The 26,879-nt window shown below is 36.8% G+C and overlaps 6 protein-coding genes across 12 annotated transcripts; 4 read left to right on the top strand and 2 right to left on the bottom strand.

The window, feature by feature from the left end:
• Positions 1-3,875: 3,875 nt before the first annotated feature.
• On the bottom strand, positions 3,876-5,683 carry LOC111797991 (protein phosphatase). Of its 4 annotated transcripts, none has more exons than XM_023680919.2 (4): positions 5,439-5,683; positions 5,260-5,344; positions 5,089-5,167; positions 3,876-4,249 (listed from the first exon to the last, which is right to left on the bottom strand). In XM_023680919.2, the coding sequence occupies exons 1-4, from the start codon at positions 5,525-5,527 to the stop codon at positions 4,173-4,175; spliced, it is 330 nt and encodes a 109-aa protein (XP_023536687.1). In that variant the 5' UTR covers positions 5,528-5,683; the 3' UTR covers positions 3,876-4,172. The 4 variants fall into 4 exon arrangements, with proteins under 4 accessions (XP_023536687.1, XP_023536688.1, XP_086981349.1 ...); XM_023680920.2 differs by having other exon boundaries at positions 3,876-4,283; positions 5,439-5,681; XM_087125223.1 differs by having other exon boundaries at positions 4,197-4,326; positions 5,439-5,682.
• A 297-nt stretch (positions 5,684-5,980) lies between these two features.
• Positions 5,981-9,848, bottom strand: LOC111797989 (protein phosphatase 2C 50-like). Of its 2 annotated transcripts, none has more exons than XM_023680916.2 (5): positions 9,621-9,848; positions 8,246-9,387; positions 7,850-8,167; positions 7,669-7,774; positions 5,981-6,663 (listed from the first exon to the last, which is right to left on the bottom strand). In XM_023680916.2, exons 2-5 carry the CDS (start codon positions 9,068-9,070, stop codon positions 6,326-6,328), a joined length of 1,587 nt encoding a protein of 528 aa, XP_023536684.2. In that variant the 5' UTR covers positions 9,071-9,387; positions 9,621-9,848; the 3' UTR covers positions 5,981-6,325. The 2 variants fall into 2 exon arrangements, with proteins under 2 accessions (XP_023536684.2, XP_023536685.1); XM_023680917.2 differs by having other exon boundaries at positions 8,246-8,928.
• A 3,225-nt stretch (positions 9,849-13,073) lies between these two features.
• Positions 13,074-18,092, top strand: LOC111797988 (U-box domain-containing protein 51). 3 transcript variants are annotated; one of them, XR_002815628.2, is made up of 10 exons: positions 13,074-13,603; positions 13,718-13,800; positions 14,518-14,639; positions 14,719-14,931; positions 15,039-15,345; positions 15,447-15,548; positions 16,205-16,633; positions 16,710-17,477; positions 17,570-17,778; positions 17,857-18,092. XR_002815628.2 is itself a non-coding variant. In XM_023680914.2 (9 exons), the coding sequence occupies exons 1-9, from the start codon at positions 13,432-13,434 to the stop codon at positions 17,594-17,596; spliced, it is 2,223 nt and encodes a 740-aa protein (XP_023536682.2). In that variant the 5' UTR covers positions 13,074-13,431; the 3' UTR covers positions 17,597-18,092. The 3 variants fall into 3 exon arrangements, 2 of the variants coding, with proteins under 2 accessions (XP_023536682.2, XP_023536683.2); XM_023680914.2 differs by having other exon boundaries at positions 17,570-18,092; XM_023680915.2 differs by having other exon boundaries at positions 13,441-13,607; positions 17,570-18,092.
• Positions 18,093-18,423: 331 nt separating this feature from the next.
• LOC111797990 (uncharacterized) lies at positions 18,424-20,009 on the top strand. Its single transcript, XM_023680918.2, has one exon. The coding sequence runs from the start codon at positions 19,109-19,111 to the stop codon at positions 19,637-19,639; it is 531 nt and encodes a 176-aa protein (XP_023536686.2). The 5' UTR covers positions 18,424-19,108; the 3' UTR covers positions 19,640-20,009.
• Positions 20,010-20,796: 787 nt separating this feature from the next.
• Positions 20,797-23,842, top strand: LOC147791612 (uncharacterized). The gene has a single exon (XM_087125229.1). The coding sequence runs from the start codon at positions 23,370-23,372 to the stop codon at positions 23,685-23,687; it is 318 nt and encodes a 105-aa protein (XP_086981355.1). The 5' UTR covers positions 20,797-23,369; the 3' UTR covers positions 23,688-23,842.
• Positions 23,843-24,776: 934 nt separating this feature from the next.
• LOC147791611 (uncharacterized) lies at positions 24,777-26,582 on the top strand. Its single transcript, XM_087125713.1, has 2 exons — positions 24,777-25,991; positions 26,417-26,582. The coding sequence occupies exon 1, from the start codon at positions 25,236-25,238 to the stop codon at positions 25,956-25,958; it is 723 nt and encodes a 240-aa protein (XP_086981839.1). The 5' UTR covers positions 24,777-25,235; the 3' UTR covers positions 25,959-25,991; positions 26,417-26,582.
• The last annotated feature ends 297 nt before the right edge of the window (positions 26,583-26,879 follow it).

Genomic DNA, 26,879 nt, shown 5'->3' with positions numbered 1-26,879 from the left:
ATAAGATTTATGATATGTTAATCGATTATAATTCAGTTATATATTTGAGTTGTTTTGAAACATATTATGTTTAATATATATTACGTTATATTGAATTATTTTTAAAGCATATTATTTTTATTTTATGGATTAATTAAGACTCATTTATTATGTATTATTATTGTGAGAAGTTACTTGTTTTGTTGTGAGAAATCATAGGAAGTAAGAGCTATGTACAAATAAATGATTTTCAATTATATAATTTCCTGTTCTTTTACTTATAAATTTGGTTGTTCGAAATTAGTTGCATATTTTTCGTTTGAGTAAAGTGTCTCTTTTTAAAACATTAGTTATTTGTTGTATACATTATTTCAATCATTGCTTACTTGTATATGGAAGGGAAAAAGAAGCTAAAGATTCAAGAAATAGAGCACGGAAGTCAGGATGAATTTTGTTTAGTTTGCTTAAATAAAATATCTCTTCATGAAACTATTCTAGTGAATGATTGTGATCGGCTTATTCACAACCATTCTCAAGGACCGTTTCTTGTAGGAATATTTTATTTAAGCAAATTGAACAAACGCCGTTATGACTCCCATGCTTCAATTCTTAAATCTTCACTTCTTTTTGTAAAGATTCCAGAAATTGAAACATGGAAGTTGAGTTGGTTTAATTTGCTTAAATAAGATATCTCTTCATGAAACTGTTATATTGAATGATTGTGATATGTTTATTCACAACCATTCAGGAGGACCGTTTCTTGTAAGAATATTTTATTTAAATAAATTGGACAAACTCATAGTGACTCTTATGCTCCATTTCTTGAATATTCACTCCTTTTCATTCTTATATCAATAAACAAGTTTGAAGGAAGCCATCATTTAAATATAAATATACTACAAATAACTAAAGTAAATAATAGCAAATAAAAAAATGTAATAAAAATAAAATAAAATGAAAAAATTGTTCAAATTAATATTTAAAAACCAATTTTGTTTAAGATTTAAATTAGTTAAATATTTTGATTTTTAAATATAATTTAAATAAGATATTAAATATTTAAAACATATTAAAAAAATGTAAATGATTAAATCTGCCCTTGAGTATAAAAACCATTTATACATAAATAATAAAATTAGGAAAAGTAAATATGATAACTTATTTATTATTTTAGGAGTGTTAAATTATTTTGCTACCAAAAATCATAGGGAGTAGAAACTACGTACAAACAAATAATTTTCAATTATATAATTTCCCGTTATTCGAATAATGTTTTTTTTACTTATAAATTTGGTTGATTTTGAATTACATAATTTTCCATGATTCGAATGATATTTTTTACTAATAAATTTGGTTGCTCGAAATTAGTTGCATATTTCTAGTATGAGTGAAGTGTCTCTTTTCAAACATTGGTTATTTGTTAGACACATTATTTTAATCATTGTTGGTTTGTTGAATGATTGTGATATGATTCACAACCATTCACGGGACCGTTTCTTTTAGGAATATTTTATTTAAGCAAATTGAACAAGCCCATCGTGTCTCCCATGCTCTGTTTCTTGAATCTTCACTTCTTTTTGTAAAGATTCAAGAAATTGAGCACGAAAGTCAGGATGAACTTTGTTTAATTTTCTTATCATGAAACTGTTCTAGGAATGATTGTGATATGCTTATTCACAACCATTAACCCGGACCGTTTCTTGTAGTAGGAATATTTTATCTAACCAAATTGAACAAATCTCGTCATGACTCCTATGCTCAATTTCTTGAATATTCAATCTTTTTTTGTAGAGATTCAAGAAATGGAGCACGGAAGTCAAGATGAGGTTTGTTTAATTTGCTTAAATAATATATCTTTTATATCTTTTCATGAAACTGTTCTAGTGAATGATTATGATATGCGTATTCACAACCATTCACGAGGATCGTTTCTTATAGTAGGAACATTTTATCTAACCAAATTGAACAAATCCCATCATGACTCCTATGCTCAATTTCTTGAATATTCAATCTTTCTTGAATTAAAATTTAAGAAATGGAGCATGGAAGTCAGGATGAGGTTTGTTTAATTTGCTTTTCATGAAACTATTTAGTGAATGATTGTGATATGCCTATTCACAACCATTCACGAGGACCGTTTCTTGTAGTAGGAATGTTTTATCTAACCAAATTGAACAAATCCCGTCATGACTCCTATGCTTAATTTCTTGAATATTCAATCTTTCTTGAATTAAAATTCAAGAAATGGAGCACGAAAGTTATGATGAGGTTTGTTTAATTTGCTTAAATAAGATATCTTTTATATCTTTTCATGAAACTGTTCTAGGGAATAATTGTGACATGTCTATTCACAAGCATTCACACGGACCTTTTTTTTTTTTAGGAATATTTTATCCAAGCAAATTGAACAAATCCCATCATGACTCCTTTGCTCCATTTCTTAAATCTTAAATCTTTCCTATAATAGATTGAAGATACGAAAGTCAGGATGAAGTTTGTTTGTTGACTCCTTTATTGAGGTGAGAATAGAAAAAAGTGGAGATTCAAGAAATGGAATATGGATCAATTTTCTTAAAAAAAATATTTATATTTAATATTTTAAATAAAAAAATTATATTTATATATTAAATTAATTAATATATATTAAACCTATTTTAGTATAAAATATATTTAATTTGGAGAGTTCAAATTAATATTTAATATATTAAATATAAAAAGTTATATTTATTTCTTAAAAGAAAAATATATTTAATTTGAAATTCAAACTAATATTTATTATATTAAATTATTAAATAAAAAATATTAAATGAGTTAAAGGTGTTATATCTTTTAACTTTTAAATATAATTTAAATAATATATTATATATACTAAATATTGAAATATATTATTTTACAAAACTCTTTGAATTCAAAATTAGTTAAATATTATACTTCTATATTTCATTCTTAAATATGATTTAAATAAAATATTATTTTAATATATTAGACACTTTCAAATTTTTTTAAATTAAATTTTGTATAATTAAATATATTGTTATATTTTTATTTTTAAATATAATATAAATAAGATATTATATATATTAAATATTTAAATATATTATTTTGAAAATATTGTTAAACATAAAATTTAAATTACTCGAATACCTATTATATCTTTACTATTATTTAAATAAAATATTATATTTTAATACATTAGATATTCAAATATATTATTTTAGAAGGATTCTTTAAAATTTTAAAAATAATAGTATTGACTTTGCCAATGTTTTTTATAATTCTTTAATATATATATATATATTTTTTTTATATTCTTCTTGTGATAAAATTTTGGACTTTTCTATGTATTTTTTCTAATAGAGTATTATGTTTGTATTAGTTTGGTAATGAAACAAAAGAATTTTAAAAATTTTTTAAAGTAAATAATAAAATAGCTACACAAAAAGGATGTTGATTTAATAATCTAAAACGAATTGAATTGAAAAACGAATTTATAATGGCCAAAGCCCACAGGTAGTAGATATTTTATTTTCCTCTTTGGACTTTCCTTTCGGGATTCTGCTCAAGGTTTTTAAAACGCATCGGCAAAGGAAAGATTTCCACACCATTATAAAGAATACTTCGTTATCCTCCCCAACCAATGTGGGATCTCACATCCACCCCCCTCGGGTCCCAACGTCTTCGGTGTGGAATCTCACATCCACTCCCTACGGGTCCCAACGTCCTCGTTGTTGGATCTCACAATCCACCCCCTTCGAAGGATCTCACATGTCATCGCAATTCTCTTTTGCATATAATCGTGTTAAATGAGTTCCTTAAGACGTAACGGAGGATCAGCAGGTCATTTTAAGCTAACGAGGACTTCACTAGGGAGACACTTTGACAAGATGGGTCTTAAATCAGATAGGACACGAGTATCCAAATTCAAGCTTTCAACTTGAAAGCCAAACATAATAGGACAGGAGTATCCAATATCCAAATTCAATGTAATTCATGACTACAAATCTATCTTATAGTATAATTCAGATATACCAAATGGGTTGAATTTTCAAAAGATAGTGTAAAACGAAGGCAAAATTTAGCATTTCAATGACAGGAAAAGTTTCCCAATAGCAATCAAAGCATGAATGGTCTTTAAATCAGATAACAGAGAGAGTGCACCTTGAATGTGATTGCACCACCAATGATCCTCAAGTTCACTTTGCACTTTGACTCTGAAATGGTGCAAATGAATGCAGCTCACTACCAGCATAATGCTCCACTATGCCACATTCTGATGTCGTTTTCAGATTACCCAATCAGAGTTTCTTCAAAAGAGGTATCATGTAGCAGATATCAACACCCAATTTTCTGCAATTTTCTTGAACATATAAGAAGAGCAGAACTTATAACAGCCTAACCTCACCGCTAGCCGATATTGTCCTCTTTAGACTTCCCTTCAAGGTTTTAAAATGCGTCTACTTAGGAGAGGTTTCCACACCTTTGTAAGAAATGCTTCATTCCCCTCTCCAACCGATGTGGGATCTCACAATCCACCCTTTGGGGACCAGCGTCCTCGCTAGCACATCGTCCGGTGTCTGGCTCTAATACCATTTGTAACTAGCAGATATTTTCCCTCAAAATTTTAAAACGCGTCTACTAGAGAGAGGTTTCTACACCTTTCTCGTGAGAAACCAATGTGGGATCTCACATAACTACTATAGAAACTAAAAATAATGAGCTTCTACGGGACGTGAATTGGCCAAAAAAAACTAGAAAAGAAAAGAACAAACTCTTTGGTTCTGTAACAATGGCTCGTCTAAGTGGGCTGCAGGATTACTGCTAAAGGAAGTGAAATATGCAGAGAGAAGAAGAAGAACTCACCATAGAACAGAGGAACTTTTCTATTAAACAAGAACACGTATCTTCTTAATAAGCTGATCTAGTTGAATTTCTATCATGTAGCTAAAGTTCAGATGCTTTTTCAAATAAACTAGAGTTTCAGCAGCAAAAAACTCCATTTGTTCTAACACAGTGGAAGAACAAAGAATGGAAAATGACAATTAAACATGGTTTTCAAGTTCGTGAAGACCTCAAAATGTTCATTCAAGTAAGCCAATCTCGATTCTTAACTCGTTTCAGCTTTCATGGAGGAATGAACAATCGTTTCCTCTTCCAAGAAGCGCTTCAGCTTCTTATCTTCCAAATGCTCCTGTAATTTGGAGGCAATATCAGATCGCAACGAAATCAAACGACATTGACAAAACCTAATAGCAAGGAATCAAACAAAGTTCGAAGACATACAGAGAGGCAAGCTCTGTACTTCTGCCATTCGGAGACGCAGGGTTCTTCATCGAATTGACCTTTTACAAACTTCTCCGAGTACCAACTGCAAAATCAAAACCAGAAATCGCTTGAACAAAACCGAGGTCCATACGAATTAGGGTTCAGAAAGGGTTTAGGGAATGAAAATGGAAACATACCGATTGAAACAATTGTGATATACAGCCCTAAGATCAGCACACGGCGATGTTGCAGAAGCCGACCTTTTACTCTCTCGCTTGATGCCCATTGATTGAGATTTTACCACTCCATCAAAATGGCCGCCGGAGAAGAAGCGGCGGTTTTTGTAAATTTCTGAGCCAACGAAATCGCTTCGTGTCCTCGCGCCTTCTATAACATTCTCATTTCAATTCAACGCTCATTTTCCTTCTTTGCTTCAAAATTTACATCATTTATGTTAATTTTCAATACCCAATTATATATTGATTTGATTTCATTATCAAATTTAACAAACAAAATACACATTAAATTAATCCATTTCACCCAAGACCACGGATAGCCAAAGAAAGATGAGACGGGACGAACGGTCCTAGCCGTGGCGGGACTACCATAGGAAAGTCCACCCCCTTCCCGCTGTTAAATGAACGTTTTTTCAGGTCAACCAAGCTCGAGTTCAGCTGAAAAACATTGGAATACCCGAAATATTTAGAACTTTGAAAGCAAGTAGCATACAACAACAACCTTCTTAATTTCTGCTAACTCTTTATCATAAGCACCAAGAGTACGAAATGATACACAAATCAAATACACCATAAGCGTTCTTTCTTTCACCTATTCTATCACATTGCAGCAGCAGCAGCAGGCATTTACATTGCCAGAAACTCGTCAAGACTCGAGCTTATAACAAATACGTCGAGCCACGACGTCCGGAATGCTGCATATACTTTCCCTTCCCATTCATATCATTAATATCATAATGCCCCGAAGAAAAATAGTCGGGCGAACATTAATATCGTGTTCTTTGTCTCATAAATCAAGAATATGGTACAACTAAAAAGGATGACACGGCGTGTCATCGTCATTGTCGTTATGATTTGGCTTTGAACTTCTTCCTTTGAGCTTTCAAATCAATCACAATTACTGTGATGTTGTCTTTGCTGCCCTTTTGAAGTGCTCGGTTCGAGAGGTATTCGGCTGCAGCTTGGGCTGCAGGATCGATCCCCACACCCCTCTCAGAAGGCGAAGGGACGCCGTTCTTCTTGTGCCAGAGTAGGATTCGTCTCCGAGCCAGGTCGCATACCTCTTCATTCGTCATCACGTCCCACAAACCATCGCTGGCTAGAATGAGGCATTCGTCGTCTTTCGCTCGAGGGAGGAACATCACTTCTGGCTCCGGGATGATCCATGGTTTCAAGTATCTATCACCTGCAACCCAAATGTATTCATTTAAAACAGTAACCAGCAAGTAATCAAATTTTCATATTTCCTTTTACTTCAGAATTCCAAGCAATAGAAAACTAACTGGAAACCGCGCAAGTAAACGGCACCAACACGACAATAATAGAAAGTCTCGACATAATGGTGAGCTTATTTTCATCGGGGAAGGGTTAGGTGGCAAGCATACAGTCGAGAAAGTAGATCCGGCCAAGGTTACCCTGCACTTGCAAGACGAATTGAAGGAGGAAGCCAAGACGCCAAGTTCAGATTCCAGTGGAGATTCAGACCTTCCCGGAAAATCTGTTGTTTTCTATTTCGACTTACAAGGCTAGGTCTGACACCCGAAAGAGTCTTGCACTTTACCTATCTTAACTGAGAGTAATCTAAACAGGCTATCAATGTACTGCAAGTACCGTATGGTTTCATACACTCAATTATCACTAATCTATAACAAGACAATTTATAATAGAATCAAAGAAAGTAAACTTCACGGTTAAAGAGGGGAACGAAACATTCCTTATGAGGGCGTGAAAACCTTTCCCTAGTGGACGAGTTTTAAAACCTTGAGGGAAAGCCAAAAAATGACAATATCTGCTAGCGGTGGGCTTAGGCTATTACAAATGGTATCAAAGCCGACATCGGGCGGTGTGCCAACAAGGACGTTGGGTCTCCATGGGAGAGATTGTGAGATCCCACATCGGTTGGAGAGGGAAATGAAACATTACTTATAAGGGCGTGGAAACCTCTCCCTAGTAGACGTATTTTAAAACTTTGAAGGGAAAGCCCGAAAGGAAAAGCCTAAAGAGAACAATATCTACCGGCGGATGCTTTGACTTGGAACCATTGGAACACTCTTCTTCTAAGTCCCATGGGTATGTTTATTTTTCAGTAACTATGGACTACTTTGGCGAAGCAGCAAAAGATTGTCATAGATATCATATCTTTGAAATGACAAGCATAGAGACTTGAAGTTTCATGTAGGATAAGACGTACCGATGGATCTCGACATTGCAAGAACACCAAAAACACGGTATCCGTTCCACTGTATGACCTTTCCTCCAGCAGCTTCAATCCTTTCATATTCATCTTCTCTGTTTGGCTGAGAGGCAACAAAGAGATTAAAATCAATGAAGATATGACAAGTTCACTAACGAAACGGCAAATGCAAACGTACTTTATGATCCACGGACAACGCTATAGGCTCCTTCCCACGACAAAGAACTGCTCTCGAGTCGCCACAGTTTGCAACAATAATGTGAGAGGCACAGATGATTGCAACAACAGCAGTGGATCCTACAGTTTCGGGTGCAACAGGCTCAGCGCCAGGTTTCCCTCCAATTTCAGCATCAACTTTTAGAAAACATTTGGTGAATGCCTTTCTCCACAGCTCTTGGCAACTATCCTTCATATTGCCAGCAGCTATGTCTTGCTTAGCAAGTTCTATCTCCTCAGACAAAGCCAAATGCATACGTTCATGACAAAAATTCGCGACCTATATATTAAGAGATTCGAGTTAAACCAACAAAGTGTGGCTCATTAGACAAGAAGCACATTCAAATTGTATGCAAACCTGAGAGCCACCATGACCATCATAAACTCCAAAAAAATGAACAGTTTGGTGAGCTATAGCCTTGTTCGAGCCATCAAGAACTCGGTCGCCAATAAGCATTTGGACAGGAAGTTCTGAAAACCTCGGTACAGCTGTGGCTGCATCTTCCATTTCAGGTCTTCTTCCACAAACGGACGTAAATCCCCAAAGAGGAACACAATCGACCTCGAAAACACTTCGACCAACCGGTTCGTTTGCTCTTTTCTCAAGAGGAAGCTGGAGAACCATGTTACATGCATCAATGCCTAACCCATCTCCAATATCTTCTTCAAGGCTAACTCCTGCAGAAGAAGAACTCGCAATCGGAGTCTCGAGACTTTCAACATTGGCTGTAGCTGCAATCTCGACACTGCTAACATCCTTGGAACCAAATGCTTCGAAATACGACACCTCAGAACCTAAAAAATCATCACCACAAATGCTGCTAGTCTCACTAACTACCGAATGCGAACACGAGCTATCATATATACCCTCTAAAGAGAAAGAATCATCTTCCTCACTTACATGGGATATCGTCTCATCAGCTGCAACCCAATTGGTATTATTTTGAGACAACACGACCGACAACGAAACTCCTTCGCACTTGTCATCGTTCATAACCGAAACCTCTTCTTCCCCATTAGAACTCTTACAATCATCAGAACCTACTTCAGTCAAGTGGTCAGAAGCCTTAGCCACAGAATCAGATAACAAACCAGCAGTGAGTCTAGTGATATCCATGGGAGTTGCCATGTCGGTATTACCTACTCTAAATGGCACGACAACCGCTCGGAACATTTCCTCCATCAAGCTCTCTACCTAAACAATGAGAAAAAACACCCCCTAACCCTTCTACAATTGTCATATTTCAACTAACCCACCGCCTTTTTCTGTCATTAAGAATGATCTTAGAGTGTAAAAGTTGGGGTTGAACAAACCATTTTCCATCCATAAGAAACATGATAATACCAAAAAGAAACGAACATTCAGATCTGGTCAACTACACTGAATCAGAACACAAATTTTGAAAAGAAATTTGAAGTTAAGAGGGGTTCATCGATTTCCCTCTCTGGAAACTCCTATCCGTTCAACCCCAAACAGGTATCAATCAGAAGAAACTTTATCTGTAAGCACAAGAAAGACATAGAAAAAGGGTAAAAAAAAATCACGAGAAACAGCCCAGAAAGACGAAATCTCAAGAATCAGAGGAAAACCCTAGAAAAGATAGAAACCCTTTTAACAAAATTGGCAGAGTTTCCCCAAATCAGAGGCAATCCATCGTGACCTCTAGTATGAAATTCAAACAAAAAAGATTAAACGCGAAGAACAAGGTTGAAGAAAGAGTTCATTATCTAACCTGTCGCTGTCTCGCTACTTCAATCCTGCTAATGCCTTCAATTTCTCCTCTTCAACATCGCAAATCCAGAGAGATTAAAAAGGGGGTAGAGAGAGAGAGAGAGTAGAGAGAGAAGAAGGGAATCAAAATGAAGAAACGAGAAATGAAGGGTTGCTTACCACTTAAACAAAGAGGAAATTAGAAGACCCAGAAAAGAAAAAGATTAAAAAAAAAAATGGAAAGGCTGCAGAGAAGTACACAAATACGAGGAAAAAAAATTGAAAGAAATACTAACTTTTTTCAAGATGAACGAATAGAACACGTGTCGAGTAGATGAAAACCTACCAATCCATGATGATGATGATGATGATGTTCTCAAATCCTCCTGTTCTAACGCTCCAATCAAATCAAAAAGGCTCTTTTGTTAATTACAATGCTGTTCCTCTTCCAATCACTGGCTACCAATGGATGAACAACAAGTCTACCTATATTTATTGCTCAAAATTTATTCCCGCCAATAAACAAATCATAAATATAAATATATATATATATATTAAGAGTGTACACACGATCTGGATTGAGAAAATCTTTTAGATTAACCCGAGACTTCAATTGGTTGTATCCGTGACCCAAATAAGCTGACTAGAGTTCTCAACCTAACCCTTTTCGGATTGCTAGCATCAATTACAAACCTTGAAAATTCTTAATTTTCATAATAATTTTGAAAGTAGGATAAGGTTGGGTTAGATTTTAGTATTGTTGGTTGACCCGACCAAAAAAAATGTCAACTCGCAAATTTTCAACAAATTCAAGACAAATAGGACGTCTACAATGGTATGATATTATCCACTTTGAGCATAAGCTCTCGTGACTTTGTTTTGGGCTTCCCAAAAGGCCTCATATTCTTTGATTATAAACCCATGATCATTCCAATTAGCGACGTGGAACTTTCATAATCCAACAAACCCAACCTCGACGGAAAAGAAAAAAAAAAAACTAACCCAACCTAACCTTGGTTTAGTTGGATAGTTTGGGTTATCGGGTCATATAAACATCTTAAGAGAGTATTACTTGTCTTCCATATAAAAAAAAACATTAAACTCAGACATGTGTATTACTTGTCTCACTCCTCACTTTTAATAAATATTTTCAAAATTACAAAAACAGTGTATTTTTTTTTTTCTTCTAATTTTTCAAACAGATCTATAAAAAACTCCGAGTAAAAATCAATTTATACTCTTACATATTAAAATTAATAATTATATAAATCAAAACAATACTTAATTAATTAATAGAGAAATCATGAGTTAAGTAAGGAATAATATCTCGATTAGTATGAGGTATTTTGAGGAAACCAAAAGTAAATCGAGTTCGTGGTTGACTTGAAAATAAGGTTACAACATTCAAGAATATTTAACATTTGTAACCGATATTAATGATGCGTTGTGGCTGGTAAATATTTAATATTTAAATTCGGTCATGAAAAATATATATTTTTTATTTTTAAAAATAAATAACTAGATTTGAATATAATTTCCGAACTATTTTTATAGTCAACCGAATTTAAATTTTTAATTTTAAAATTTCTGGTAAGTACGAGTGTTCGGAGTTATATATGTAAATTTTTTATTTTAATATAAACGTAAAACCTTACTTTATTTGTTAGCTTCCGTCACATTTATGTATTTTTATAATAATAAAAAAATTAAAGATAAGATCACAATAAATAAAATAAATAGTCCATTAAATATAAAATTAGAAATGGGTAATCTTGTTTGCTTTTACAAAAGATTATGATTTGTTCATTAGTCAACTCAATCAATTAATTTAACAATAAACTATATATTATTTCATGTGATGTGACATAAATATCAATGATTAGAAAATGAAAGTCTGATTAATAATTTTTTTAATGAGAAAATTGAATATAAATTTTGAAAAAGTAAAAATTAATTAATTAATTAATTTGTGTTATTTAATTAATTTAATTAATTTAATTAATTTAATTTTACCCTAGGTAACAAATCACTTCATATAAGTTTTACTTTACACCTAATAAGATAGCAGCTTACCGAGGTTACAAGAGAGAGGAAAGAAAAGATTGTCGATCGATAGTATTTGAAACCAACCATATTCCTTAAATGGGCAAGACTCGCTTAAATTTTTAGATGGGACGGACGGTAAGAGATCACAGTGGGACTATGGAGTGACTTGGTCGAAAGTTTAGGTTTCGAAGGAATATCTTCTTCTGTTAAGCGTTTTGTAACGAGAATATGATTTATCTCACTGCTTTATTCGTTCATTTCCCTCTTGATCTTACCACTTCTCTCCTTCGCCTCGTAATCTCGGTTCACAATTCCATTGTCTTCCCTTCCTTCTTACAAGATTATTCTTTATCTCACAATTTTATTGTATGACTCTTCGACACTTATGACGTTAATATTGTTGGATCGGTATGTCAGAGGGGTGAATAGGGTTTTAACAATAAAAGTATTTAAACGTGTTTAATTTTTCTAATTATGATACTAATAATAATTAATACAACCAAATAGATCAAGTGAAAACAATACACATGCACTAAATCACTGTAATAAGTTTAAAATTAGATAGGAAGAATTAGGAAATATGACACAGAGGTCCTGTTACTCCACTCACAAATGTCCCTTGGAAATTTGAATAAAAAACTTTCTTGACTCTTTCTACGGATTAGAACCCAACCGCTACATCACTCTTTTTACGAGTTCAAGAGGAAACTCAATCCTTCTACTGTTACTCCACTCACAAATGTCTATTGGACATTTGAATAAAGAACTTTCTTGACTCTTTCCACGGATCAGAGTTCAACCGCTACATCACTCTTTTTACGAGTTCAAGAGGAAACTCAATCATTGTCCTGTTACTCCACTCACAAATGTCTATTGGATATTTGAATAAAGAACTTTCTTGACTCTTTCCACGGATCAGAGCTCAACCGCTACATCACTCTTTTTACGAGTTCAAGAGGAAACTCAATCATTGTCCTGTTACTCCACTCACAAATGTCTATTGGATATTTGAATAAAGAACTTTCTTGACTCTTTCCACGGATCAGAGCTCAACCGCTACATCACTCTTTTTACGAGTTCAAGAGGAAACTCAATCATTGTCCTGTTACTCCACTCACAGATGTCTCTTGAAAATTTGAATAAAGAACTTTCTTGACTCTTTCCACATATCAGAGCCCAACCGCTACATCACTCTTTTTACGAGTTCAAGAAGAAACTCAATCCTTTCTAGGGCGCATGATAAAACCGATATAAGTATTTGAATTTTGTAGCAACACACCACAACTCTCATTTCAATTTGAGCACTCACAACTATTTCTCCACAATACAATAAAAATCTGTGTAAAAATAAAATTAGGAGCTGGTTGAAATGGTACATAACGAAAACTATGTATTTAAACCATTTCAAACCTTATTATAAGGATTGATGAGAAATATTTTGAAGGCCAGAAGAGAGAAGAGGGAAAATTTGTGATAAAATCCTGAATCCACACCGCAGGGCGGTCCTGTCGCCAACAAAATTTGGGGGAAAACAAAGAGGACAATGATCGTAACCCACACGGCCATGGCTTTCCGAAATCTGGTCATGGCCAGGTCAAATTTGCCTAAATCAAGCCAATGGCGGAGAATCGCCTTTCTTCATTTGTCTGTTATGTTTGTTATCTTCTCCTTAGCTTACTACCTTCGTGCTGCTCCTCCTTCCCCCACCCCACCGCTCTCTTTACAAACCAAAATATTGGGTTACATTCAAGCGGCTGCGGCACCAAGATCCTGAGTGGCTTTGCAAAATGCCTCCCTCCACGCATCAACCTGATGATGGGTTTCCCTTGAACACCACGGCCGTCGCCATTGACAAGGATAAGAATAGCCAACACGCCGTACAGTGGGCTATTGATCATCTCGTCATAAGCAACCCGCTTATCATTCTCATCCATGTTAGGCATAAAACCAATCAACATCGTAGGTACCCTCTATCCTTGTTTTTTATTTGGGCTATCATTCTCATATGCATTGTTTCCTCGTTGGTCTAATTTCTGATTGTTTTTGTTTTTGTGGGTTTTTTCCCCTTCTTAGAGGGCGCAAGCGATTCTGAAAATGGCGAAATTGATGCGCAGCAGCTGTTTGTTCCCTATCGTGGATATTGTGCGCGTAAAGGGGTACATCTTTTTAATTATATGTTGCAAATTCTTGACGTTTGTTTTATGCACTCTAGGTGTTTGTGGATATGTCTGATTGAAACTTGTTGGGTTTGCTGTTGTATGGAAGTTGTTGAAAGTGCTTGTTGACGTTTGTTTTATGCACTCTAGGTGTTTGTGGATATGTCTGATTGAAACTTGTTGGGTTTGCTGTTGTATGGAAGTTGTTAGAAGTGCTTTTAGGATTTGTATTGGAAATGATTGAATCATGGCCTTAAATTCTTGCGATTGCCGCAAAGGGCAGGATGAACTTTGGTATTGTTTTGTTCGTGAAGAGTAGTACTCTAAAGGGTAACTGAATTGTGGGAGTACTTTTTGTAGTAGTAGTTGTTTTTATGAATGTTGAGTAGTACTCTAAAGGGTAACAAAATAGGTAGAGTACTTTTCCTGTCTCCTCCAGCATTTGATCAGAGTAGTCAGGCAGGAAGCCCTGTTCCCAACTACCTTATCTGGAGAACGGCGTATTTTTTATGAATGTTGAGTAGTACTCTAAAGGGTAACAGAATGCTAGGACTACTTTTTTATGGGAGTTATGGGTTGCTGGTCTTATGAAAAAAAAATTATAAGTTGCTGGTGTTGGATTGTTTAGATGGTTTATGTTAGAAAAAAGCTTGCTAAGTGATTGAGTAATGTTGAGAAATTAAAATTTACATCAGGAAATTTGCTTATGGAATTCAGGTTCAGCTGAAGGAGGTTGTTCTTGACGATACCGATACTCCCAAAGCACTCGTCGACTACGTTCACAAGAATTGCATCAACAATTTTGTAGTTGGAGCTTCAACAAGGAGCGCTCTAGCAAGGTCTCTCTTTTTGTTTGCTCTCTCTCTCACACACACACGTATTGAGTAACTTAGGTTTCTAATGATTGGGGTGTCTCAGGAAATTTAAAGGTCCTGATATTCCGACCAGCATAATAAAAACTGCCCCGGACTTTTGTTCTGTATATGTAATATCAAAGGGGAAGATAATATCTGCCAGGGCTGCTCTTCGGCCAGTGGCGAATACTGCCATGCCACCAAGACAACCATCACCGCTTGGAATGCAGCCAAATAATCAACCAGACAGCAACCATGAACAAGAAAATGGAGCCAAGTAATATAGTGTTCTGAGAAACTTCCTATTAATACTCATGTTAGCTTCTGTTTTGATAGAATTATATAGTTGTTATATCTCTTCGCATTATTATTTGGTAAATATAGAGGGCAACCAGCAAGGGAAGGTTGGAAGACTGCAGCTACAGAGAGAATGCTCAATGAAAGGAATGGTGCAAAGCCGGCAAAAGCGTTGACTCGTGAGAGGCCAAAAACTTCTCCGGCTAATATAACATTGGAAAATATTGAGGCTCCAAATCGAGGTTCTAGGCCTTCATTTAGTCGTGATTCGGTCTCTGACGAACATATGTTGACAGCACAGATTCCTTTTGGTTCAATGGATGCGAGTGGTCAAAATTTAGATTTTAGTTCTAGCTCAGTTGGTTCAATGGACTCTGCTTCTGCACAATCGACTGTAAGTGCACCTGGGTCATTGGCATTTGAAATTTATATGCTTCTAATAGTTATGTAGTTACTTTGCATTGGTTAACGTCTCTGTAAACGTCTTTACTAAAGCGAGAACTAGAGGCCGAGATGAAAAGATTGAAGCTGGAATTAAAGCAAACCATGGACATGTATAGCTCAGCCTGCAAAGAGGCAATCTCAGCCAAGAACAAGGTAAATATAATAAAAGTCTACTTTATTGATAATGGTCAGGCAAATACATTGCTAGTAAAGTAGAAAGCTTTAATTGTTAGATCCCACTTCGGTTGGGGAGGAGAACGAAACATCCTTTATAAGGGTGTGGAAACCTTTCCCTATCAGACGCATTTTAAAAACCTTGAGGGGAAGCCCGAAAAGGAAAACCCATAGAGGACAATATCTGCTAGCTGTGGGCTTGAACCGTTACAAATGGTATCAGAGCCAGACACTGGGCAATGTGCCAGCGAGGAGGCTGTTCCTCGAAGGGGACATGAGGTGGTGTGCCAGCAAGGATGCTGGGCCCCGAAGGGGGGTGGATTTGGTGGGGGTCCCACATCTTTTGGAGAAAGGAACGAGTGCCAACGAGGACGCTGGGACCCGAAGGAGGGTGGATTGTTAGATCCCACATCGATTGGGGAGGAGAGCGAAACACCCTTTATAAGAGTGTGGAAACCTTTCCCTAGCAAACGCGTCTTAAAAACCTTGAGTGAAAGCCCAAAGAGGACAATATTTGCAAGCGGTGGACTTGGGCCGTTACATTAATTTAGTCAATCTTGAAGGAAAATTTGGAGTTCACTTTCTTGTAAGTAAAGAAGAAAAGAACGCATAAAAAGTGCTGTCTTGAAATTCAGGCAAGAGAACTTAGTCAGTGGAAGCAAGACGAGGCACGTAAGTTTGAAGAAGTCAGACTAGCTGAAGAGGCTGCTCTTGCTATTGCGGAGATGGAGAAAGCCAAGTGCAAAGCTGCCATTGAAGCAGCGGAGGCAGCGCAAAAGCTAGCCGAAAGAGAAGCCCAGAGAAGAAAACAGGCTGAAATGAAGGCCAGAAAAGAGACCGAAGAGAAAAAACGAGCATTGAATGCTCTAGCACAGAACGACGTCCGTTATAGAAAATACACCATAGAGGAGATAGAGGAATCTACTGAAATGTTCTCTGAAAAATTGAAGATTGGAGAAGGTGGATATGGTCCTGTTTATGGAGGCAAACTTGATCATACTGCCGTTGCAATTAAAGTTTTAAGACCCGACGCTGCTCAAGGACGGAAGCAATTCCAACAAGAGGTACTATCATATTGTTCATATTAAATCAATGTGTTAAGGGATTCATCCAATGTCTCCTTTGTAAATGGTTTTGCAGGTGGAGGTCCTCTGTTGTATTAGACATCCAAACATGGTGCTCCTTCTTGGGGCATGCCCTGAGTATGGTTGCTTGGTGTATGAGTACATGCATAATGGGAGCTTAGAAGACAGACTCTTCCGGAGAGGGAATACTCCTCCAATCTCTTGGAGACGACGATTCAAGATAGCTGCTGAAATCGCAACCGCACTCCTTTTTCTTCACCAAGCAAAGCCAGAGCCACTGGTGCATAGGGACCTTAAACCAGCTAACATTCTCTTGGACCGCAATTACGTGAGCAAAATCAGTGATGTTGGCCTGGCTCGGTTAGTCCCTCCTTCGGTTGCTGATCAAGTCACCCAATATCATCTGACTTCAGCAGCTGGCACGTTTTGTTACATCGATCCTGAGTACCAACAAACAGGACAGTTAACAACAAAATCAGATATTTACTCTTTTGGAATAATGTTACTTCAAATCATTACTGCCAAACCTCCAATGGGTTTAGCTCACCATGTTCAAAGGGCTATCGAAAAAGAGCGGTTCAATGAGATGCTGGATCCTACAATTTCAGATTGTCCATTGGAGGAGGCTATACATTTTGCAGAACTGGCTTTGAAGTGCGCTGAACTGAGGAAGAGAGACAGACCAGATCTCGGAACTGTTATAGTTCCAGAGCTCAACAGGTTAAGAGATCTCGGGAGGAGTTCTGATAAACGCGATGGTCGGAATCAGTTTCCACGCTCTGCCGCATCGAGTTCCAGTTTGAGGGCGCAGTCATCGAATGAGGTCCACAACTTACATATAATTTAGTGAAATCTTGTTTAAATTTCTAGACCTGTTATTTTCAATGATGCTCAGTGTTCTTATTCCGAAACCAGGATTCGGGAAATAGTTATACTGACTAATGAAGTTAGAGGCCTGCCTAACCCATAGGAGGAAAGTTACTTGATTCCATGACTGATTACAGAAGGGCTGTGGTAGCAGAATATGAAGCTTATGGAGTTCTTTGTTTGGACGTGGAAGAAGCTGAAGGATCAATACTGTGACGAAACTCGTCTCTTCGAGATCTTATCGATGCTAGGAAGAGGTATGATCCTTATCGATCTTTGCGACCAGGTTGAGAATTATAGCTTATCCTATCAACAGCTGATACTCATTACTCCAGGAATAAAGCAGCTGACTCCTCAAGTTAACTTGGATTACATCATTCCAGGATTAAACAAAAAACAGCATTGTAAATTTGTAGCAGCGTTTCTTTATTGTCGAGTCTGTCGAGTCATGGAGATCGACATAGTCCATTCACTTGTATTTGTTGCATGTTATTGTGGCATTATCCGCTGGAATGTAACGCAAACTTATATAGTTTATACTAAATCCATGACTCGTTTGGTCTTTTATGCATCTGCTACAACTTCATTCAATCCTTTTAAGTTCAATCCTTTTAAGTTGGCTGGTTGATGGATTAGGTCTGAATTCTTTCTAATGTCATATCTTTCGCTGCCTGAATTAGTAGCTTTAGTTTAGGGAGTTATTTGGAATTGTAATTGCTAGTAGATATTGTCGTTTTTAGGCTTTCTCTCAAGGTTTTAAAAGGTGTCTGTTAGAGAGAGGTTTTCACACTCTTATAAACATCGCTTTTCTCCAATGGATCTCACAGTCCACCCCCTTAGGGACCCACTGTCCTCACTCACAGTTGTTTCCTTCTCTAATTATTGCTGGCACACCATCTCGTGTCTACCCCCTCTCCAAGGTTACCTAGCGTCTTTGCTGGCACACCGTCTCGTGTCCACCCCCTTCAAGCCTTAGCCTCATCACTGGCACATCTACGGGTGTCTAGCTCTCATACCATTTGTAATGTCCCAAGTCCACGCTAGTAGATATTGTCCTCTTTGAGCTTTTTCTTCCCGGTTTCCCCTCAAGGTTTTAAAACGAGTCTACTAGGAAGAGGTTTCCACGCCCTTATAAAGAATGCTTCATTCCCCTCTTCAACCGACCGTGAGATCTCACACTTCATTACTTCTTGTTAGGGAAGCCTCATGGAATATTACTTATTGAAACAACAGGGAATTCCCAGGAAGGAACAGAGCAGCCCAGGACGGGAAGAAAAGGATCAAACAGAGCATAAACAAAAGGATTAAAGTGCTTAAAGGTTGATTATGTTCTGAGAAAGGTATAAGCTCTATGTTATGCTTTCAGTACCCAATTCAAGCTTCCAGCTTTTAGATGAACTCCTTTGCCATTACATAGAACTTTGGAATAAAGATGCTGAATCTTTCCTTTTTTGTTCCTAAATTTGATTCTTTCATTTTGTTCCATAAAGTAACAAAAGTTATTGTTTTTATGAATGTTTTTGATTTATAAGCAATCCATTTCAACTCCCATTTCTTGTTCATCTTAACCACACCTGAATTTCCGCCATGGAACATTCCACTACAACCACCCTCTTCATTCTTCTCATCTTCCACCTCGCCGGACCCGTCATGGCCTCCGACGACCACCGTCTCGTCGAGGTGGTGCCTCCGGTAAGCCTCCTCTGTATCAGCGAATGTTCAACTTGCCCTGTCATATGCGCACCCCCACCACCGCCCACGGTGACACTCAAATCTCCTCCACCGGTGCCTCACTCCCCTCCGATGGCTTCCTTCCCACTCAACCCACCCCCATCCCCACCTCGACCAACCCCATCAGCACCGCCGCCTCCAGTACCGGCGGCGACTTCATCTCATTCCCCACCGCCTCCCGCTTTCAAATACTATTTCAGCTTGCCACCACCGCCGCCAGTGCTGATCCCGGAGCCTCTGCCGCCGACGACGGCGGCGCCTCATGGAAATACCAACGCTTATAATTACTACTTCTACGCTACGAATTCATGTTCTCTGAATTCTCCGGCGTTTTTGTGGGCTCTGTTTCTCTTCCATTTGGTGTGTGTCTTGGTGGTGGTGAAGTGAAGCTTGATTTTCATGGTGTTTTGTATGGGAAGTAGAATTTTAGGAACTATTCTTTTTCAAAGCTTGGATTTTTCTTGTGCAAATCTTAAAGATTTCTTCTTTTTTTTTTTTCATCGTTAAATCAAGGGGTATGAACACTTCCATGTATGCATTTTGAAAATTTTAGTTTTAATTTTTTTTTTAAATAGATGTAAATCTTTTGTCTCGTTTAGTCAATGAAACTCTATTCTGTAATTGTCCGGCTATAAATTCTGCGAGAATATTAGGGTGTCCATAAGGGTTTGCTATTCTTGTAATAGCAATGTTGAGTTTTCGGTTCACAGAATTTAATTCTTTTTGTACATTCATCTGTAATTCTTCGATTTTTCGAGACCCACCTTGAGTAGAGTTGTGTTTACATAAGTTCCATGAATTTACTCGGTAGTTTATAAACGTTCATCAATATTTAAAAGGGTTTAAAATGAATGAATTTAAATCACTAAGGATTCTAGATTTTTTTTTTCGGATTTGAGTTTGGGTTGAATTTTTAGAAAATCTAAAATTCAATTCAGTTTGCAGGTTAACATTTTCTACCCGATTAACTCGAAAATAGGGTTACAACCTAACCCTACTTTTTAAAAAATTAAGAATATTTGACGTTTGTAGCCTATTTTAGTGATGCATTGTAACTTATAAATGTTTGATATTTGAATTTTAGGAAAATTTAATTTAACATATACTGTGAATAAGTATATTTAAAAAAAAAAAAAAAAAAAATTGGACAGCACAACCAAGTCCAACCTAATTTTGGTTGGTCAGGTCATCAACTGAACCAACCCAAAATTTTGGCTGGGTTAATATTTGGGTTGGTTAGGTCATCAACTCAACCAATCCAAAATTTCGGCTAAGCAGTTCATTTATTATTCTCGTGCAATATACACTTTACTTTCATGCAAATCAAAGGATAAACTGTTATAGGCACGAGTTCATACGTCACTTATAATTAAGATCGAGTCACTTATGATCATCATGTAAAATGTTAATCTTTTTTATCATCGAATTTATATGGAGAGATTAGATATTTCGTTATCCAATTCATAGGAACTTATTGTATCTTGGTATGAATGATTCGGATCAAATTATTTTTACTCAGTATCAATAATATTACTAGAATAGATCGATTGGTTGTTTGGTCTTTTGATTTCTCGCTCTCGCTTTCAGGTGCTGTATGATTCTTTTGGTTTCCGTTTGAGTTTTCTATCACCCCTTTACTTGTATGTTAAAATGCTTGCATTTCTTGTCATGGCTCCTCCCATTTGCTTCTCTCCGATCGGCTATTATGCGTTATTTACTTGAATTTCTATTTAGTTTGGAGAGTGTAGAGCTGGCTGCGTGATCGATTGCATTTTAGAATTAAGATCGATGTTTATATATCTGTTTTGATTTGAATTGGTTGTGTTTATGTCGTGCAGCGCCATGTTCTTATGTTGAGTTACAAAACTTAAGTGAATCAAATTCGTTATCTGGATGTTTAGGGTTTGTTTGATAGGTCATTTGAAAACAATGGATTGAAGGAAAACTGAATTCCGATTTGAACCATTTTTCAAAATGTGTTCTGTAATATGTTTGTAGACGATGAAACTAGGTTTATACGTGCATTAGGTGATTATCTTGGTGCATCAATTTCGTCACTACAGAGGATGAAAGGATGCTGTATGACATCCAGATGTTCTACACTGTCGTGGTTGAGGAGCTGACCTTATATGATGCACTTCTGATTAAGCTAGGTAAAACTTGGCTTTGATTTCGTCTCTGTTTTATTTCACCTATTTCTCTCGGTAGTTGCTCGTTAGGGGGGCTCGGTGAACTTGCCCCAATACTCGGTATTAGATGTAACAGCCCAATCCCACTGCTAGCGATATTATTCTCTTTGAGCTTTCTCTCTGAGTTTCCCCTCAAAGTTTTAAAATGCGGCTGCTAGGGAGAGGTTTCCACACCCTTATAAGGAGATTCATTCGTTCACCTCTCCAACTAACGTGGGATCTCATAATCCACTTCCTTAGGGGCTAGAGTCCTCGCTAACACATCGTTCAATGTCTAGCTCTGATACCATTTGTAATGGCCTAAGCCCAATGCCCTTTCGGGCTTCCCCTCAAAGTTTTAAAACGCGTCTGCTAGGGAGAGGTTTCTACACTCTTATAAGGGTTATCTTGTTCGTTCTCCTCTCCAACCAATGCGAGATCTCACAATCCACCTCCCTTGGGGCCCAACGTCCTCACTGACACATTGTCCGGTGTCTGGCTCTAATACCATTTGTAACAACCCAAGCCCACTGTTAGGCCATATTGTCCGCTTTGGCCCATTACGTATAGCCGTCAGCCTCACAGTTTCAAAACGCGTCTACTAGAGAGAGGTTTCCACTGCTTCGTTCCCTTCTCCAACCACCAAGGTAGGATCTCACATTAAGATTTGGGCATTATTTGTGGTACTCCCTGGTGGAAAACAATACAATTTTGCATGTTTTGTCACAATTTTGATTCTGTATTTGGAGTCCAAGCAGGCAGCAGTCATTACACAACTGGGTAGCTGCTGTTACTTTGTATTCTTAGTTTGAATTTATGTCTGGTGATTGTCTGAAAGGAATGAAATTATACAAAATGATGAGGATTTAATTATGCATTATAAATCATGACTTGTTTCAGCCATGTTTCTGAATTATTGATGGGGTTGGAATTATTTTATTACTGTACAGTTTGTCGATAGGTTCAGCCTTAGTTGGTGATAAAGGAAATTTAAGTTGGAAACATGCATCAGTGGGTCCTTTTTTCTTCTTAAAACAATCCACAAATCAAGCGTGAAAGATAAGATAAACAAATTGTGTGGCTTTGATTTCGATGGAACAGAAACATGGTATCTGTGTTCTTGTTCATTTCTGATATTAGTTTTTAAACCTGTCTGGTTGTTGTTGGGTTGGGTCAGTGCCATTGATCATGTCTTCAGCTGATAACTCAGGCTTTCATAGCTTTCTCTTTCATTTTCCTTGCCTCTTCAAGCTCCTTGGGAGGCACAAAAGTGAAATACTTATAGACATTTGAGTTTGTATATCTGAATAGGATAACTCGTGAGGGAATTGAGTTCGAAAGATTGTCATTTGGGCACGTTGACTTTTGTCAACGTTCTAACCGGACGATATAGGTTGTTTAAGAAGAGAGAATCTTTGGTTTCTTTTATTTTTCCTATTGTGACAACTCTTGGTCCCTACTTTTTTACCATTCTAGGAGAGCTGCCTTTTTCAACTCCGAACTTGTATATTAGTTTCAGTCCCGGTCTGTTTTTTCAAATACTTTGAATGATTATTTGATTGAATTAGTCTTTGTTGTCATTGAGACGTAAGTGAATTGAGTCGGATAGATTTCATTCGAATGCATTGACTTTTGTCAACGTTCTAACGGGAGAATATAGGTTGTTTAATAAGAGAGAATCGCTAGTTTCTTTTAGTCATTTTTCTTTCCTACCGTAACAACTCTTGTTTCCCCCACCTTTTTAGCGTTCTAGGAGAGAGCGTCTTTTTTAACTCGAACAGTAGTTTTGAAACTTGGGTCCATTTTTTCAAATACTTCGAATCTGAAGGTAATTATAAAAGTTTGTGATAGAAAGGCCAGCCAACCCACCCACCATCCCTTTTTGTTGTTCCTCATTGCTCCCACGTTTTCATCTTCCTCCTCCAAAACCACAGCCAAAAAAGTCCTCCATGGATGGAAGGTCACGCATGGAGATTGAAAGCTATTATGGCCCTCCAAGGCCTCCTCCCCCTTCCTCCTATCCACAAACCCAGATTTCAGGTAAGAAAGGTAAAAGAACTTCTGGGTCTACTTCTTCTTCTTCTTCTTGTTCTTCATCTTGTTCATCATCAAAGCCATGGAGATTTGGAGACCCTGAGTTTCAGAGGAAGAAAAGGGTTGCGAGTTACAAGATGTACTCTGTTGAAGGCAAGATGAAGGGGTCCTTCAGGAACAGCTTCAGATGGCTCAAGGGTAAGTACACCCAGATCCTTTATGGCTGGTGGTGACTTCTTTTATGAATCATCATTGTTCTTCATCTTCTTTCTCTGTGTTGTTTAAATCTTTTGGGAGTTCTGAATTCAGCTGCGTTTACTTTGATTCATTCTTTGAATTGGTCAATGGTTTTGAAGATGATGATATTATTTTGTTCCCATTTCTGAAATGTTTTTTCTGGATGTTCACTATTTTTCTTGGCCACTCATTTGTTTGATGAAGATCAAGAATCTTCTCACAAAACAAAACATGAAAATATTAAAACGCTCGTATATAATGTATGAGATGTCAATAGACGATTTTTTGTCGTATTTTTTTATTATTAATTTAGTTTTTTTTAACAATATTATTTAAGCTATAATTAAGTTAGAAAGTTACATATTTTAGGAATTAATTTATTTAAATTTGTGATCTCCTAAACTCAAAATTAAAAATTCATAATTTTATTAAACTTACTTTGTATAGAAAAAAAAAAAAAAAATCATCAAATTACGATTCACATTAGGGGTATACATCCCACCCGACAACCCGGACCAACCCAGAATTGGGTTGGATTAGCTTTTCGAGTTGATTTGGTTCATTTTTTTGAACCTGAACTGACAAGGTTCGATTTCGGGTTCATGAGACAAAACCCTCAAATTGACTCGAGCCAAAAATTGCGACAATTTTTATCATCTAATCAAGTTTGGTTGATTCGCCAACCGTGTTCGTGAGTAACTCACAAACCTTATTAAATAACGAACTTTAGTTCAAGTTGTACAAGTTATTTATTCAAAATTTTATTTTTAACAAAAATAAAACCTCAATTCCAAAATATCTATTGGTTTATTTTAAATATTTAATTAAGAGTTGTAATTCAATTTTAATATATATTTGAAAAATTACAAATTATGAGTGGATGGAAAATAAATAATAAATAATAAAAAATAATAATTATGAAATTAAATAAAATTAAATATACGTATATATAATTGTATAGTAACTAAAATGTATATTTTAGAATTAATAATAAATTCGAGTTAACAGTTCAATCCAACGTCAATTACACAAAAATAACCTAAAATTTCTATACTCCACTTGTTCGTTATAACTTGAATCCGTAAATTACATCCCGTCTAATTAAAATAACTCGCAAAAAATTAACCACTTTACCGACCGAACTACAACATCATGTTATCTACGAGCTGTTCGAGTAATCCACTAACGATCCTGTCCACGAACCCAACATTTATGACCGTTGGATGAGATTGGTTGAGTGGAAAAGAGATGAAATTTAAAAACACCCATTTGAAAAAATGGGCTGTCAACAAATTTAAGTTATTTATAGCAAACCAGAAAGAACAGAGCCTCCATTACAGTAAAGCTCAAGCTCATACACCTCTGTTTTTCTGCCATTTTTGCCGGTATTCAAGCATTCTGTTTCTCTTCTTTTTCTTCTTCTTCCTCCTCGTACATAATCCCATTCCTTGCAGAAAAACATCAGTTTTTGCCACTTGGGTGTCACAAAAACAGAGAAACAGAGTATTAAAAAACAGAGCTTTTGTGGGAAATGAACGGATAAGATGAACATGTTGGGTTTGTCTTTCCTCTGTTTCTTAAATGTTTTAGTCATGGTCGGAAGCTTTCCAACAGATGAGAATCTGTTAATTCATCCCGTAATTTCTCTAACCCTTATGGCGGCTGGAATGGTAGCAGCCATCGCCATGATCACCGCGTTATGCGGCGTCCGATCCCGATCCCGACGAAGCTCGCCGCCTTCCGAAGCTTCATCTAAAACCGCCCATAAGAAACAGGACATAAACGGTTCCCGAACGACAACCTCATCAACAGCGGGGACAACCCCAGTAGCTGGAGAATCAGGAAACGACGGCGGCGAAACAGAGGAGCTGATGAAAGAGCTTCCCCTGCCACCAAAAATGCAGCAGGTGGCGAGTTCGAGCCCGCCCAGCCAAATTGCAAAATCGGCATCGGAGAGAAGGCTGAAGCATATGACGAGCTTGAACATGAAAGTTCCGAGGAGCCATTCGGTGGCGAGGAAGGATTTGGAGGAAGGAGGAGGGAGGAGAAAAGAGAAGATGAAAGAGGAAGAATTGATATGGCAGAAGACGATAATATTAGGGGAGAAATGCAGAGTTTCAGATGAAGAAGATGGTGTTATTTATGAAGGAAAAGGGAAGAGGATTTCCGCTTATCATCCGAGATCTCCGAGCTCGATGTCGATATCGATTTCTCGACAAAGTTCCGCCATTGATGCTGAAGCTCTGCCTGACCTAGGAGCAAAATAGATGCACAAAAAGGAAGAAGCCATTGATGGGAGTGTGAGCCATACTATACTCATTCTTTCTTCTTTCATTTTCGTCCTTTTGTTGTCTTGCATCGTGATCGAAATGCATAATTGTGTGTTCACGTGCATTGGGATACTTTCCCATTATGATGAGTACATAATCGTACACTATGAGACTGATTATGACCATCATGTTCGCCATGATGATACGACAACCGCTATTCTCTCTGGGTGTCTAGCAATAGCTCATTAGGGACTGCTAGCCCGACCAGTAGGCCCAGGAGGTGTGCGAGGTTGGTGGGTTCACGTTCACACGCGTGGGCTGTGTGTAGAGAAGTGTTACACATCCAATTAAACTCGGACTGGAATGAAATGATGTTTTAAATGATGGGTCTCACTATTGTTACTTCCTCATTGTTTTTTAAAATACTCAAGCTATGTGTTACTCTTATATTTCAGGTAAAGTCAAGACATTGCTGTAAATATGAGACATGACGTGTGAAGACCATGAAACCGATGTTAGAGTAGTTGCATTTCATCTTATTTATTAGTATTTTAGGGTTAGATTAGGACAACGTGTTGTTTTCTATTTTTGGATATATTGTTTATTTTCGTTTCTTATATGTTTTTGGACGGACTTAAATGATTTTATTTTTAACGTGTAAGTCCATGACATTGTTTATGAACTATTTAAAATGAATATTTTCGTATAAAAATGTACATTATGCATGTAGTAACAGTTTTATTTAAGTAGAAAATAGAGTCGTTATATAAAGAATTTTAGATGGTGTTAGGTGGGTTTTCGGGATTCGAATCCCTACAAACAAAAAAGAAGTCAGCCGGTGTCTAATGCACCCGACTGACTTAATCCAAAATTTCGAGCTGGTTGGATTTGTGACTTGAACAACCTGAATAGAGTTTA

Source organism: Cucurbita pepo, chromosome 7, assembly GCF_057944985.1.
Source record: "Cucurbita pepo subsp. pepo isolate OVF chromosome 7, ASM5794498v1, whole genome shotgun sequence".
NCBI lineage: Eukaryota > Viridiplantae > Streptophyta > Magnoliopsida > Cucurbitales > Cucurbitaceae > Cucurbita > Cucurbita pepo.
Note: the sequence above shows the minus strand (reverse complement) of the source record. Positions and strands in the feature narration are given on the sequence as shown.